This window comes from Leptonotus elevatus, chromosome 12 (assembly GCF_054856555.1).
Source record: "Leptonotus elevatus isolate MCC_2025b chromosome 12, RoL_Lele_1.0, whole genome shotgun sequence".
In the NCBI taxonomy this organism is placed as follows: Eukaryota; Metazoa; Chordata; class Actinopteri; order Syngnathiformes; family Syngnathidae; genus Leptonotus; species Leptonotus elevatus.
The window spans coordinates 11,456,795-11,474,163 of record NC_141250.1 but is presented as its reverse complement, the minus strand read 5'-3'; the positions used below and the strand labels follow the sequence as shown (position 1 = coordinate 11,474,163).

Genomic DNA, 17,369 nt, shown 5'->3' with positions numbered 1-17,369 from the left:
CCTAATCAATGGCGCATTCACCACTACTTACTGTACTTGGGTTCATATGGATAGCCTTAGTGTGTTTTCTCGTGCAACATTAAGCGCGATGCAGAAGGAAGGCAGAAGCTCTCTGTGGGAATGGACACGTGAGGACGTGACTGGCTGCTCTGTGAAGTCGCTGCTCGCTTAATGTGGCATTTCACTGCCAGACTATTCTGGTGGGAGACGTGAAGGTTGTTTTGCAATTGAAGAGGGCACATTTTTGCTTTATTGCGCCTCTCGCTCACCCGCCTTGTTTGTGGCTCCTCTGTCCCGCCTCTGCTTGAGCGAATGCTTAATTATAACAACTTGTAATAGCCGGCCATGCTTCTTAATAGGGCTTGAATAATTAGCATATTTTATCTTTGAAAAATACATTTCTGTAAACACTGATGCACAGCTCACGCCTTTCAATCCCTTTTTTTTTTCCTGGCCACGGATTCAAACTTGAAATGAGAGCATTTTTTTTCCTTCCCCCTCCTGTGCCAACCCAATCTTACATGGCTCTCCTTTTGAAGGTTCGGAGGTAATTCTTCTCCAAAAGAAATGATTGCCAGGATTCTTCAGGGTCATTTTTGTAGAGATGAGACTTCCTATCTGGGACACGTGGATGCAATGGCATAATGCAGGATCTCATCCATTTCCTTAATTAGCACTTATTGTTACATGTCTTGTTAATGTACTGAATAAGTTGCTAAACCCATTCACTGCCTTGTATTTGTCAACTGGAATCCTGAAGACGAGTATATTTCTCAAGCAAGCAAGGAAAGTAGGGCTGGGTTTAAAAAAAAAAAATCGATATCGAACCCGCTTTTCCTTTTCGAGCCTGATATAGATTTATAAAACCATGAATCATTTATTATAATATCTTTTCCGTATAAATTCGTAAGAAAATATAATTTTATTTTAAAGGCCGTTTTTTTTCTGTTTTACTGTTTTCTTGAAATTTACTGTTCACATGAATTTAAAGGTATTTTCTTACATTTATGAAATAACTGACTTATTGCACTTTCAGAATCTTATTAATATTTACAATTATGAATGTGAGGCTTCAATTGTAAAGCTCTTCGAGCACCATATGGTGTAGTTAAAGCACTATATAAAAAACTGTCAATTTACCATTTACCAAGATGAAGATTATGGAGTAAACCTCATCTTACCAAATAATAAGGAAGAGAGAGTGTCACATTGGAAGTAAATTGAGCAGATTAAGGTATAAAACAGAGTATGTGTCACAATGGTGATACAATTAATGGAGTGAATAGCAAGTGCCATGTGAAAAAGACACACTGGAGCCAGCAAAAGCCTTTACTCAGGCTTGGTTTTGTATTTTATAGTTTGAGGTGTCCCAAAAAAATATTAGCGTCAATGTTCTGTTTCTTTTCACTAAAAGTTGTACTGCTAAACTCAGAATATTGTGTTCTTATGCAACAGAAGCAAGTTCTGTTGCATAAGAACACAATATTCTGAGTCTGAGTTATATTTTATATGACATGGCTAAACTAAATGTTTCACTATCATAGTGTCATGCAAGGCTATAATGAAGTTATGCTTGTTAATATTGACATAAAAAAAAGAAGACCCGTCTCATACAAAGGTGATTCAAGTTGCACGTTTCACCACTTTTTTTGTATTCTTGATTATATGTGTATTGTTTAAAAGAAGTTATCCACTGCACTGCAACATGTAAAAACAAAGCGCCCAGATAAAAGCGATGAGATGTAAGCTACTGTATGGTGAAATCTGAGTGCCACAAACGGCGACACTAAGCAAAAAGACTGCCATAGTTGATCCTTAAAAGCTTACTGAACTGAGGTTTTATGGGGTATGCGTTTTGTACAGAATTAGAGGCGTATTTTCCCAAAGTCTTAATAAAATGAATTTTTCTACACACATCAAAAAAATCAACCTTTACAAGGATAGTGATGTTCAATTGTGCCGTCAGAGGTTTGGATTGAACATGGGTTTTATTATTGTGGTTGTAATTTGCATTGCGCTGCCGAACCGAGTTGTGTGAAGCTAAATCGGGTAACAACAATATTAGTGCCTCCAACGGTAGTAATTATGCTTATTAAAGTCGTTAGTCTCAGCTGTGATGATTGGCTAATTGGGTCAACAACTTCACATACTACCAGGACGTTATTATCTTTGCATTAATGCAAGATAGAAATATGCAGTGGGAGATAAAGTAGGTATACAGTTGTAAGAGTTGTACAGAGTAGGCTTACTTTTTTTTTTTTTTTTTCAAATAACCATGGCAGTTAATTCAACCAACCAACCAACCAAATTTGTTAGTCAAACAATACGGGTAAACAGAACGCTGGAAAGGTTTGACTGAAAAGGGCAGAAATTGATTGCGTAATCTTTAAATTGGTAGACTATTCAATAGTTTATCCAATTTTCCCGCAATTTCGTGCCAAACCTTTTAAGCATTCTCTGTCTTCCAGTAGTTTGAGTGGCCACTTCCAATGATTGAAATTACTTGCCATGGTTATCTGAAAGAAACATGAAAAAAATTATGGATAAAAAAGACCAATAATAAAGAACTCAAAGGAATAATAATATAAATAATAATCATTTCCTCTTACTATTCTCCACTGAATTCAATATATGAGAAATGTCTCCAGGTAGCGAGAATTCTGTCCATGTGCTCAGTTGTCAGTGGTCCAGATGATGGCTGTTGCCAGCAGCAGGGTTGTTTTGTGCCCCCTAATGGAGAAAAACTGCACCAGCAGCTTTGCACACACGCATATACACACACAAACACACACATCATTGATCAATATGTCTACTCAGAGGCTCGATAATATTGGCCAATCATTTGGAGCGTGCTCTAACAAGTATTTAACTTTAATATCCTATTGATGCACATAGCACAATGTTGATTTTTCTTGTACTTTATGTTCATTTTTTTTTCACAATGTTGGCTCCATCTGCACATTGTAATCAGATCTTTGACTGACACACACTGCCAGAGGTGTTAATTTGAACAATATGCATCACACGGTACCTGGAGCACATTCCATCCCGCTACTGACATGGCCTCGTGAAGGTCGGCCATTTTGACAGACAGCCCGGCCTCCCTCCTTGTCTAATAACGCTAGCGTCCCGTCCCGTTACAAAACCTTCACCCCCTTTGCACCCGTGTGCCTTTTGTCACACGCTTTCTTTCCACCTTGATTTCAGCAGCCCCGGCAACTTGGAGGTGTCTCCCGTGTTCGCTCCCTCGTATCGTCGGCGTGCCACCTCTCCGCCACCATGAATGTATAATAACTTACAGCAAAGGAGGCTATTCTTTTCAGCGTTGTTTGTTAGTGGCCAAGATAAAAGATGACTTTGTGGAGGCGTAAGAAGCTGTTAAACGTTGGTGTTGATCAAGGATTTTTGTTGCAGGATGGCATTTTGACATATTCCTCAATTTGTTTACAGTCTAAAAAAAATAAAATTCTGGCATATGCAGGAGGTGGTAGTTATGGTGACCGACTATGCGGGATTGAGGGGAGCTATCCATTGACTTTGGGGAAGAGGTGTGGGGTTCAAAGAGATTTCGAACCTATTCAGACATTGTCTTTACTGTCTGCGAAGATCTTTTGAAACCTTTTACAAACCCTGATGAAAACTCCAAATTAGCTACATTCGCATGCATTTGTCCTTCGGTGAGATACAGGGAACTTTTCATTTATAGATATATTTAAATTTCCACTTTAAAAAAAAAATGATGCTGACACTGGGAACTCCCTACCTTTTTTTTTTAATCAACAAATTATTTTGGAAAACTTTATTTACATTATAAAACTTTAGGGAACTATTTACTTGTTTGGTTTTTAATTGAGCTTTCAAGCTTATGACCCTGGAAGCGCCATGGCAATTTGTATTAGAAATTTTTTAAACAAAGCTTTTAATTCTTTATATGTTCAAAATTAATTTTATTAAAATTTGCTCCCAAAAACATTTAAATACACTTTATTTTAGATATTATCATGCTCCCAAAGTCATGTTTGTTTTTTTAATGCTAGAGTATATAGAAGGCTTTGATGCAGCCTCCTAACTGACGCTAATGGTTGAAGCAATGGTAGTTATTACAAAAGCGGCCAGCAGGTGGCAGCAGAGTGTAAGAGATCAACCAGAGCCATGTTGCACAAAGTTCTTTCCTCCACTGTTTTAAACAGATTTGTGAATAATGATGAAACTTTGCTATATTCTAATGCTAATTGCTGCAAATTGTAAACAGATAGAAATGTACTTTTTCTCCTGATGAAAAAAAGAGACTCTAATCTTTCTTTTGGTTGTTTCCTTGTTTTTATAGCAATAGAACACAATATTCTGTCAAATCAGTCAATATCCAGTAAAACAGCCAGGAGCGAAGGAGGTTGCTTCAGTGAAAATGTCTGGGAGTCAATAAATTAAAAGAAAAAGTTTTGTTGTTGTTTTTTCAATGTTGACACTTAATATATTCTCTTTTAATGCAAATCGGCTTGAAATATCAGTTATCGGTCTCCTTGACTTACTAAGTCAACCTTTCCTACTCACATTCACATTAATCTAACTTATTCTAACTTATTACTAAATTCAATCTCTTGTGTTTTTTTCCCCCCACAGAGAGTAAGCTGCGAGTGCAAAAGAACAACCAGTCTCTCGTCAACCTGGAGGACAGTCGAGTCCGGCTCAATTGTTCCATCACCTCGCAGACCAGCCCGGACTCGCAGTACGCCGTGCTGTGGTACGTGAGACGCGCCGCCGTGGGCTCGGAGGCCGACGAGCTCCTGCTGCGGATCGAGCAGTCGGGGGCCCTGAAGTATGGCACGTACGCCGACGAGGAGAGGCTGCGGCGGCGCGTGCAGGCCGAGAGGTTTTCCCCCCACCTCTACGCGCTGACCCTGAACAGGGCGGAGAGCGCCGACTCGGGAACGTACTACTGCCTGGTGGAGGAGTGGCTGAGTGACCCAGATGGAGTGGGGTACCGCCTCTCGCGGGACTCGTCCGGGTTCGCGGAGGTTCTGGTTAGACAGCCAGGTCAGTGTCTTCTTGAACAAGGTGCTTCTCTTAGTTACTCCCAATGCAAGTACGAACCAGTTGTCATGTTGGCCTCCTTTTTAGACTTCTTCTTATTAGATTATTTCCCATTCCTTGGGGATATGTCTGATTCAAAGTCATCCAGCCTCTACAGATATTTTTGTGCACAGAACACAAGTCATAGTTTTCTTTGGTTCAAGTTTATTGAATTATACTGATTATTGGGTGCATTTCTACAATACTCAAGAGGCAACAAAAGTGCATTATGATTACTTTTTACTTTTTACAGATTCACTGCAATGCATTTTTTAATTAATTGGACTACAATTTTTTGTTATCATTGTTAGTACTAGGAGTAAGGATATTAGATCAGACCAAAGTATTCAACTCTTGAATAGTCACTATACTGATGTCACCCCCCCCCCAAAAAAAAAACAATGAATAGTGACTGATAATTTTAAAGAAAAATCTGTATATCCCAATACAGCATTTTTCTTTAAAATTGGATGAAATTAATGGTGATTATTTTTTTCTTTTCTTCTTTTGAATTCTTTTCATTTCTTATTCCTGACCGTAAACATCACGAGTACCAATACCTTGAAATAAGGCCTCATATCGGCCTGATACCGATACCTACTCGCTGATCCTTAATTATCATGAGTAGTAGTAGTAATATGTACAATCTTGCGATGTCAACGAATGTGAAAGGAGTCCCTTATTCAATAATAATAATAAAAAAAAAACTAAAGCTAAAAGCAGTGATTATGGGCCTTCGCACCCCTTTTTCATTGTGAGTCCTTGAAATGATCATCAAACACCATGCAACATAAGACCCCCAGAAAAAAACAAAAAAAACAATTGTATCTATCTAGCTATATTTTTTGCAATTTGCTAGCAGGAATTTGTCCGTGTCATCTATGGAATGCACCCATTTCCACTTCCTGTTCACATCCATACACCCAATATTGTTTCCACCAGTAAAACGCTTGACACCTCCCCTTCCAACCCCCAAATTTCCAGGGGGCACTATTGAGTGAGTATTGTGGGGCCATGTTGTGAATGTGGACCCCTAAAATATCTTATATTTTCACCAGGATACTCACATTTCTGAAAATTGGTGAGTTTCCAAGCATGCCAGGCCCCAAAAAGGCAATTATTTGGTCTCGATAATAATAATAAACCCAGCAATTCCAAGAGGGCCTTCTCACCACCTGGTGCTCTCAGGCCCTATTAATAATAAAATAACATTGTTGTTGTTTTTGCAGAGGTGAAGAACATCATTACAAAAGATGACCGTAATAGTAGACGGCTCTCAGTATAATGCAGTGGAGTTCACCACTGCAAAATACAAGAATATTAATACTGTTGGTCAAGCAGGTCTGCATGCTGGGTCAATTAGGGACCTGCTAGAGGCTTTGAGAGGCCAATATCCATTTGGTTTTATCCCTAAAATTGGAAGATCTACTTTAACTTTACATGTTGTCTAGACAGCATCCAATTTTTAGTTTTTTACTGTTGTGTTGCTTTGTTGTGTCGTGCGTACACTGCGAGGTAGGAGGTGCAAAACCGTCTTTTTGCCGACCCCTGCTGCCGACCCGACCCGCCTTTCAGTCCAATTTGGACCTCCTTGCCATGCACAGTATAAAAACCCATTTCATTTCCTGCCCTTGCCTGGGCGCTAATAGCCGCCAGCCAGTAGCGCTGATAACAAGCAGCTCAATATCCTGACAGCAGTCAAATCCGCGGAAGAGATCAGCTGGCACCAAATGGTTTGAAGCCACGACAGCTGTCAGGCACCACACGGAAGCTTTCTCATCAGGTCACTTCTTCCCAAGAAGCATCCAAAAGCACTCAAAGGCATCATGTATTCATGCCTCGCCAACCCCAAAGTAAGATGACGTCCCTCAGGACAATCCATTCAAATAAAATAAAAACTTTACTGGCACCTTTCTTTGCCTTATTACCAACAAAAACCTCAAAATAACCTCGTCTTTAAATAAATAAGTTGTCCAAACAACCCATTTTCTTGTATGAATAAATTCCAAAGATTTTTATTTGGCTTCAAAGAACTTTTATTTCTAGGTGTCCTGTTTATAACGTGGAGTGCAATCATCAATACAGCATTAGTTCAAGAAAGTGACAATAGCGAGGGGGAAGGGAAAAAAAAAACATGATTTATGTGAAGTCGACACTGCTACAACTAATTGGGTTCTCATAGCTACACAGATCTAACCCTATGGGAACACATTACTGTATATGCAACCTTATATTTGGTGAATATGTGTTTGCTTTCATTATGAGGATGTCATTTTGCCTGTCAGTCAATAGTTGGTAAGTAAGTAAACATGTAATCAGAAATGCACAACGTAGACACGCATGTAGACGGTCACATATACATAATGCAACGCCATAGATATTTAACATCACATGAAGTCAAACATGGGTCATCAACATCATTTATATTAATTTGTCTAAGCAGCTTTGATCTCATGGCATTATAATTACTATTTTTGCTGGTTGGTTTATCACTAACTAATGAGTAGATTTAATAAAATATATAGCATATACTTTATTCATCATTGGAGGGAAAATTTCTCTGAGCATTTTTAGCTGTTTTTCCCCCCCAAAGGAAAATGGATGTGATGAATTTGCATATGTTGAGCTACAGCTACTTCGCAATAAGTTCCTTGTTCCTGTTCTATGGTGTTGTAATTGCTGGCAGCCTTGTTGTGGTCTTTGTGGGGTTTTTATATATATATTTTTTACTTCTTCTTTCTTTCAAAATAGTCTGTTTCCAAATTCTGCGACACTACAGTTAACGGTTGCATGTTCCTTACCTTGTAAAGTGTCGATTTGTTTCTAAAGTCATTGTATAATTGGTTATATAAAAAAAGAAAGAAAACGTGCCATGACATAGAGCTAGTAAAGTGTTTGTAGGGGATCCCCCCACCCTTTCAGTTCTCGTGATATATATTTTTTACTTACTAATTTTTTTTTGTGTGTGTGGCTAAAACAAATTCCAGCCACAGTTTGCATCAGTGGTTATCTGGTGGTGCCGTCTTGAGTTACTTAGCCCCATTTCCAACACTAAAGCATGCAGCTTGCTAGCTAGCCAGCTAGCCTACTTTCCAAAAATGTGTTTTCTCTGGTATCCACAATTTATATATCAGCTCGGTGTCTTTATTGAAATTAATTTTATTAATTATTAATATTATTGTTAATTTTATTAACCCTAACCCCAGAAATGTGTTAGCATTCGAGCTAGTTGGTGGCTAGCGCCTCTTGTCACAGAGTGTACAGCACAATGACGCCCTAGTTAGTGGGTTATCTTCCAGCCACCTGAAGCTTTTTAGTGGCTATATTTTTACTGTCCAAACATGATGAAGTAGCATCCACTTTTTAACAGGACAATTGTGACTGGAGACCAACGATTGATGATTTTGAAGCCCCATTTTATGTACCTGGCAATTTTGTTTTAATCTTTCACATTCGGCAGGATTTGTACACAAGTACATTTTCTGTAATATTATGTATGTCCCCTTTAAAACTACTGTAATCAAGGCTCAAACACAATTGTTGCAAGTACAGCAACTGCACAATATTCAAACAAGTCGCCAAGTTGACAACTGATCATTTGTATCACTACAGAGGCCCGACTACAGGTAGAGGAGACGGAGTCAAACGTGACCGTACCAGAGTCCGGCTCAATCCGCCTGGGCTGCAGCATCCCCTCCCAGTCGTCCCGAGACTCGCGTTTCTCCGTGTCCTGGTACGTGGAGCGCCCCGAGGACGACGATGACGACGACCTGCTGCCGGCTGGAGAAGAGCGGGAGTGCGTGTTCTCCATCGGGCACGACGCCATCTTCGGGAACGGCAACTGCAGTCCCAGAGAGGAGGCGGGGCCCAACTCCCGCTTGCAGTTCGAGAGGAGCGCCTCGGACCAGTACAGCCTGACCATTCAGGGAGCCCGGCCGACGGACAGGGGGCGCTACTACTGCCACGTGGAAGAGTGGCTGCTCAACCCTCGCAACGCTTGGTACCGCCTGGCCACCAACAACTCGGGCTTCATTACTGTCAACGTACTGCAACGAGGTGAGCGCTTACTGTCTTGTATAAGTGTGTATGCTGCACATTTTTGCACTACTACTGTATCTTAGAAATAGAAATTAATTAGGAAATGAATGTGAGTATAGCTCACACTGCCTCCCTCCGCACACGAGGATGATGAAAATTCCACTTAACTGTTAAAACCTTTTTTTTCAGTTTAAAATGGCTTACCTTAATCAGAATCCCGTGCTGTAATGTAGCCAAAAGTACAATCTTGGTGGGTTAGTGCACCCAAGGTTATTTTAGTTAACTAAAACTTAACAAAATAATTAAAACTAAAATTAAAAAAAAACGTTTTCATTAACAAAATAAAATCTAAACGAAAAACGGTTAAAAAAAAAAAAAAGAAAACTAACTGCAACTACATTTTACAAAACTAACAAAAATTAACTATAACTATAGTGAAAGTGTCCTTAGTTTTCATCCTTGGTAATGAATTAAAAATAATAAAATATCAAATAAAATACATGAGTCTTTGGAGTTTATTTTAAATGTGATTTAAGTATACTGTATTTATTTCTATACTAACCAGAATAAGGACGTTTGAAAGTGAGTCGCACAGAAGTGACATCATCTAGCAGCAGCCAATAGAAAAGCACTTTCTGTTGACGTCGCTCCTCTGCGACAATTTTGCATGTCCAATGGCTCGCCTTGCCTGTTTTTTTATCAAATTCAGCCGAAACGCAATGCTAGGTAAAAAGTCCATTACTTTTCTTTTTTTTAATCATGGTATTTATTAGAAATCTTGCACACAAGTAATACACATTTTTTTAAACGAAAACTAATACTAAAACTAAACTAAAACTAAGCTTTTTTTTAAACAACTAAAACTAATAAAAACTAACAGAGCTGCCCTGAAAAGTAATTAAAACTAACTAAATTTAAAAAAAACTAAAACAAAATAATAACTAACTATAATAAAAAATCCAAAACTATAATAACCCTAAGTGCACCTTTTAGCATAGTAAATCCTTGTTATGGAACCCAAACCTGGATTTGGGCCCAGATCTCTTGGGTCGAAAAGTGCCTAAGACACCTAAGAGGCAGGCTTGTTGATGGCAACTGTGATGGGAGGCGCTTTCTGTTACGGACGGCCTCGCAGATCGGCATCCTCCTTCAGACACCATTTGTCACGAAACTCAGAGGAGTCATTTTAAGAAGAAGAAGCCTAACACGTGTACACTTGACCATGACATTTTGGCGTGGTCGCCAGATCACGACATCCCCTTTCCCAAATGTAGCCGCCCCACTCCAATCTTCCTCGTCACCCTCGTCTGGGGTATTTTGCAAAATGACTCGAGCATCCTTCAAACTGGTTACACCATTTCTCACGCAGAGTCCCAGATTGAAAATCCTTGACCTCGAGACTCAAGAGAGATTTACCTCGATTCTCCCTCATCACAGTGGCACCGTCGCGTTTCAGATAATAGTTCCAATTAGGCCATACAGTACTACTACTGTAAAGAGCCACATTTGTGTTGCATGTAAGAAGGAAGATGCTGCATTCGCCGTGCTCATCCCGCTTTGCCGGCATCAAACGTTATATGGAGCTTGCGTTAATCCACTTCCCTTTTCATCTGCTCGATTTATGCTCGACATGTATAGCTTGACTTCTAAGCTTGGATGTACACTTCGTGGTTCATTTGACAAAATTCTGTTTTTTATTACAGTATGTATAGAAAGACATGAAATTGGACATCCTTTGATGTGGTTCTGACCTTTTTCCGCCATCCGATAGGCACTCAAAAGTTGGCGTCATTGTTTTATGAAACAATGTATATGGTGCATGTGGGCCTGGGAGCATTGGATATATCCAATTACGCTGGATATAAAATGTTTACACACCCGTGTTCAAACATCAAATATAATAATATATTTAGTCATTTTTCACCATTAATGTGACCTATACCTCTGGTGCCACACCACCGGGCCGCGGGCCGCTTTGGACCGGGCCCCGGCGGGCCCGCACGGTTGAAAGAAAGAAAAAAAAACGTACTGTACTTCCGGTTAATTGATTATCCTAGACTTAAAAATATTTTATTTTGAAACGTGACCGGATTCTCTCTGTTTATGACGGACTCTTGACGCATGTCAAGATGCTAATTATCTCAGTCGCGTAGCGCTAATGCTAATCGACAAGTTAGCAAAATGAGTAAAAAAACTGAGATATTTGGAAAGTTTCTTTGCAACGAAGAAAAGGCCAAGTGATGACTCAACACAGGAGCCTATGACCAAGAAGAAAAAGAAAGGTGCATGGACTTACAGCTACAGGTGATTCCCACGCATGATGGCCCGCTCTGCGGCGAGCGGCTCTTAATTTAGCGTTTTGGTGAGTGAATTACTCATGGACTTTAGGTTTGTTCTGTGATGCCTTGTTGTGTTTGCGGCGCCCTCCTTAAATCTATCTATCTCTTAAATGTGCCAATAATAAAATAAATGTGAAAAATATTGATAATAAAATATTGATTGTTGAAGGTACGAAATGACCTCATGTGTGTGTGTCCGTCGGCAGAGTCCAGCGTCAAGTCGGTGGTGTGCTCCAACGAGGCGCTCTTCTACTTCGTCTTCTTCTACCCGTTCCCCATCTTCGGCATGCTCCTCATCGCCCTGCTGCTGGTGCGCTTCAAGAGCCGCAACAACAGCAAGAGCCAGGAGGGCAAAAACGGCGCCCCCCTCCTGTGGATCAAGGAACCGCACCTCAGCTACTCGCCCACCTGTCTGGACCCGCCCGCGCTCAGCCTGCACCCCGGCTCCGTCGACTAGAGCCGGGCCAGGACTCCGCTTCGGGGATTCCCCCGTCCGTCGCTCACTGCTGTCCTGAACCATCAGTCGCTCGGCTGCCTGATTATTCTGTGTGTGCGTGAGTGTCATTTTTGTGTGTCTCCGTGTGAAATTTTCAGCAAACTTTTGAAGAGAAGGAACTCTCAGCATTGATTGGATCCCCCCCCCCCCCCTTTTGAGAAAAAAAACAAAAAGCTCGACAGTCCTGATCCAAGAGCAGCCTGGCCTACTAAGTTGGTTGCCATGGCGATGCGCCGAGCCCACTGACTCCATAGCTGGCGACTTGGCAGCCTCGCCAAGGGACAAAGGAAAGGTCCACCTGGCCCTGCGAAGAATTTGGCCCACTGAAGCAAGTCCTGGAGCACCATTTTCACACTGCGGGGAAACAAACAAAACTAACATTGACTACTCCACATCCTGCCGAGGATCTTCTCCATCACTTGCCAAGACGTCCTAATTCCCCGAGCTGATTGGTCCAAAAGCGGCTCGGCTCGTAAAGGCGTCCGCTTACCTCCTGCTGTGGACGTTTTTACTCTCAATTGAAAATTACACGGCGGGAATTAAAACCTAGCGCATTTCCTTTGAATTTGTTCCGTGCTATTGTGTTCAAAAGATATGTGAAAAATGACTTTTTACTCTGAATGGAAGTAGTGTGTACATACTGTAAGACACACACACACACACACAGATGCGTGGGTGGTGCAAAATGTGTTTGTTTTAAAGAGTTTTCTATTTATTGTTTTATACTTGTTTGCATAGCTGTTTGTTTGTTTTTTTTGCTTTGAAATTCTCCGCTGCTTGCGTTACCTGGCAACTGCACTGAGCAGACGATGCCAGCCGGCTGCGTGATGGCGAGCGCCCGCTTGGAGATTCTTCATTTCCGGCCAAATGAATTGAGGGCGAGTCCGACTTGTGGCTTTACGTGTGCGACATTCAGAAAAGACAAACAAAACAAAAAAAAGCCTCTTGCTCACTTTCAAGTTTATTTTGTGACGCTTTGCCTCAGAAGGATTTTTTTTTTTTGCGTATTTTTTTTGTTTTTTTTCTTCAAAAGGTGGCTCACTCAACATGCCTCCTAAAACGAGGCAGAAGGGAAAAATTGCATCGCCTTCCCGAGAATGCAAGAGACAGAAAAGACTGACACTTGAACCCTTTCACTGCCAGACTGGACCTAAAATGAGAGGAGGGGGGGGATAGAAATAGAAATGAAACCCCGCCCCCAACAAGCCCCTCCCCCTCCTCCAACTTTGTCGTCTCAGTCGTGTCAACATGTATATTGCATGACAAAACCGCAGGAGACATTTTAGATGTTTTGTAAACTTGGAACTCTCCTGAGCGTCGTGTTTGTGTGACAGAGCGCCGCCCCGAACCCCCGCTGGACTTCCTGAGCCTCGTTAGTTACCCCCTCCCCCACAACACCACACACAAATGAACATGTAATGTTTGCTAATACAGGGGGGGTCCTTTGTGTATGAGTTAGCGTAAGAAAATCTGATCCAGGTTTTATATTTATGGTCTAGAAGTTTTTTTTCATACAAATATTGACTGTAATGAAGACTTTACTACTGTGCTATAGCTTACAGTAGTTTTTTTTTTTTTTTTGATAGAGCTATGGCATAAACTGAGGACCCCCTAAACACTATATTGATGCTGTCCAATGAAAATTGTGTATGGTAAAATATCCAAGTGTGATTTGTATGAAGTAGACTATATGGCGATACGGCTCACAATCTTATACAATGTTGTCTCAAGAATTTAGTAGGAAGTGGTACGAAAAGTTGGCACTGTGCAATTCGATCAACTTATACCACAAGCTGAAGGAGTACAACCTGAACTATTGGGAAAAAATTTAAGTTGCTGACCCCTGCGAAGTATTCGAGCAACCATATATTGTGAGGCTTCACTAACGCAAACTGTATATTTTTTGGGTGGAACTACAAAATCATGGTGCGATTGTCAAGCAGAAAAGCAAACGGAAAAGGATATTTTGGAAGCAATGAACGATCACGCCACATACGCCATGCATTTTTGCAACAGAGGCTCTCCACGCTTTGCTTTTTAGACATGGGTACATATTAAATATGTATAGTTGTATATACAATACTGTACTGGTAATATTTTCTACAATTTCCAAGTGACTCTTTGTGAGCTGCAACAGTGCATTGCATTCGTACCAAATCCTACTAAATTGTGACTTCGTGGTTTTTTGTTTTTGTTTTTGTTTTTTGGGGGTGATTTTTTAACAGAAATAACGATGTGGACATCATTTGAATGCCGCGTTCATACAAAATGGACACTAAGTAGTACAAAATCATCCAATCTACCTTGAGAGTGTGTTTCTAACATGGTCACGCAAGCCTCCACAATGGCAGCTTCACATCCAATTAGAAAAAAAACAATTAGCAAATCACAACTATTCCACAGTGGCCTCCATGTGGGATTCGTTCATGCAACCAAAGCACATTTTTCCGACACGCACACATACAGTATGTCGAGTGTTATTGTTCTACAAGACGAGAACACACAGCTATTAACGAGTAGTTGATTTCCCTTTGTGTGCATGTAAGCTGCCGCGTGAAGGTTTGCAAGGTGCTTAGGAACGTCGCCTCCTTAAATTTCAATGAAATGTGATTGTGTTCGTCCTCCCCAAGCAGCTGCATTTCATGCAGCTTGGAATCCCCCCGTGGCCAGGAAGCGAAGGACCGCCACCATTGCCGGAGCTGTACAGACGCGCGATCTGACTGGTGGTTTCTGTAGTAATAGTCCTACTATTAAATTAACAAGGATGACGAGTAGCATCCCTAGCTGCCTCCGAGGGTCCCTTTGAGACGGTGTCGTAGCTGCCTTTGTGAGGGCTGCATGTGTCCACTGTTTGCTGGCTCCACCCACCATTTAGCTGTCCAAAATAGTTTGTGGTGATCTTTTCAGTTCAGCCAGTGATGTATTTTTTTTTTTTTTTTATATCACTATGGTTTGTTGGTTTTTTATTTAATTTTATTTTGTTCTTCTGTCCAATAGTTGCCATTGTGACCATTAAAAAGGCACTTTGCTATTGTCGGTTTATTGCAATAAAAATACTTACTGAGACGATTGATTTCTTTCAAGCACAAAACAATGATCCACTTTTTCCACATGTACTATGTATGCTGTGTATAGATGGTTATATTTAAAGTTAATTAAACAATAAATAAAAAAAGGTGAATTAACAAAATATACACAGCAATATTTCATACAGTAAAATTACAGAGGTAGTGAATTCTATTTATGGTATACATCTTAATTAAAAGTAACAAATCCACAAAATAATGCATATAATCTATTTTAATTTTTGGGTCATAATACAAATTGTTACAATTAAGTGCAAATTATGCAGGTAGATATAATTATTTTTTTAAATAGCATGAATAATAAATAAGCGAGGTAAAATTACATTAAGTTAATAAAATAGATTTTTACAAAAAGTTATTTCATATTACTATGAATGAGAGTCAAATGCCAAATTAACCACAATAAATAAAAGATTAATTTTCTGTTCATCACAGAGCCATTTTAAAAAAAAATGCATTTTACTATTTTGTGAGTTTGTATTATTTGTGATGTGCTTTATATGCATATCAAGTTATTTTATCTTTAAAATAAATATATATATATATATATATATATATATATATATATATATATATATACTAAAAAACTTTATAACCCACAAACAAAATCTGAAGAAATGGCTTTCCTAAAAAAAAAAAATGTTTTTAATGAAAACTAATATTCTTAAAACAGTCAAATAAATAACAGAACCCTTACACTGTATGATTCCTAAAGCTGTGTAAATTGACATTAAATAATGTGAAATAATAAAATTTCATTTTAATGTCAGAGGGATTAAAAGCTCTGCAGGCTTTAGCGTGTTGCTGTCCCACCTGGGTGGCATGTGACCTTTGAACTAAACACTAAACATCAGAGTTGGTGGGGGTTTCGGGGTGGGGGGTGTCTGGGGGATTGGGGACTTGGGGGCGGCTGGGGCTGGGTTGGGGTGGATGGCAGGGGTGGATGGGGGGCGGGGGGTCGTGGGGGGTGCGGGGGTTGGGGGCCGGTGGGGTACCTGGCGGGCCTGCGGTGCCCCGTCCTGCTGCGTTGGGTCGGGGGCGCGGGCCGTGTTGGGGTGGGGGGCGCTCCTGCTCCTGGGTTTGCTCTCCGGCCGGTGGCCCTGGCGGGGCCCGGGGGTCGTCCTTTGGCGCTGCCGCGGCCTGGGGGGCCCTGAGGTGTTGCACTTGCTCTGTCCTGGCGGGGGTCGACGGCTCCCCTCTTTGGTGGAGATTTTCATGCATGCCAGATCCACCACACCAGCATCTACCGAAACTCAGACACAATCTGCTTCCTCCTCAGGTCATTGAATCGGTGGAGGCTGGTGTCTGTGGATCTCACTCGGCTTCGTCTGTCCTTCCTTCCTTCCCTCAGTCTCTCCTTCGGTCTCTTGAGGTCTCCCTGATTATTTTTTTTTGGGGGGGATTTGTTGGAATTTAGATGTTTCTTGGGTTGGGGAAGAATTCTGGTGGGTGGCCCGGTGGGTGGTGTCTGGTCGGTGCTGGATTTCACCTTCCTTGGTTTTCTTTGGTCCCCTCGGGTCCCCTCGGGTCTCTTGACGGCGGTGTTCGGTTTAGGTGAACGGTATGGGATTTTTTCTAATAGGTTTTTGGTGAGCTAACAAATACACGCACGCACGCACGCACACACGCACGCACGCACATACACGTACTCACCCACATACAAAAAATAATAATAATATGTATATATATATATATTTAAAATAAATAATAATTAAAAAATAAAAAATAAAGAGCAATGATGATGAAATTTCCGAATGAACAATACTGAGCTCTTTATATAAGAAAAAAAAATAAAATAAACATCAGAGTTAAGGAGTTGCACATGGGGAGAAAGAAAATGACAATATATATATATATTGTATACTGTATGTATTTCTTTCCTGATGGCTCCCACTGAAGCCAAGAGCAAACGCACACCACCTGTTCATACATCACAGTGCCAGGACAGGAAAATAGCAAGCACCGGAACATCAATCATCCGTACTGTACATACTTGTATAAAACATGGCGTGGTTGTTCCGGTTGTAGATTTGAGGCCCTGCTGGAGATTTGGAGCAGCTCCTGACAAAAATCTCTCGAGATTGAAAGGAAGACTCACATTTAAATCTAGCAGTCATTTAAATGCTTGTGTTACTGTGAGCCCGAGCCAACTCGCAACTTCAGGATGGAGGAAAAAACAACAGAATTGTCCCTTTCAGTGCTTTCAGTCTTTTTGTCCCACTTTTCTCCGGTTGTCTTGAGCAAACACAAGAGGAGAGAGCTTCAGTTAGCAATCGTGACAACACTCACTTCTGCTCAACTAATAGATATTAGATAAATGCCTCCCCTCAAATAAATGCC

The 17,369-nt window shown here is 40.7% G+C and overlaps 1 protein-coding gene across 1 annotated transcript in view; it reads left to right on the top strand.

The window, feature by feature from the left end:
• The window catches only part of igsf3 (immunoglobulin superfamily, member 3), a 106,168-nt gene extending 91,159 nt beyond the window's left edge, over positions 1–15,009 (top strand). The window contains exons 7-9 of the mRNA XM_086091731.1: positions 4,621–5,034; positions 8,683–9,126; positions 11,654–15,009. Coding sequence (XP_085947857.1) covers positions 4,621–5,034; positions 8,683–9,126; positions 11,654–11,904 — 1,109 coding nt within the window. The 3' untranslated portion in view covers positions 11,905–15,009. The remainder of the gene's footprint in view (positions 1–4,620; positions 5,035–8,682; positions 9,127–11,653) is intronic.
• The last annotated feature ends 2,360 nt before the right edge of the window (positions 15,010–17,369 follow it).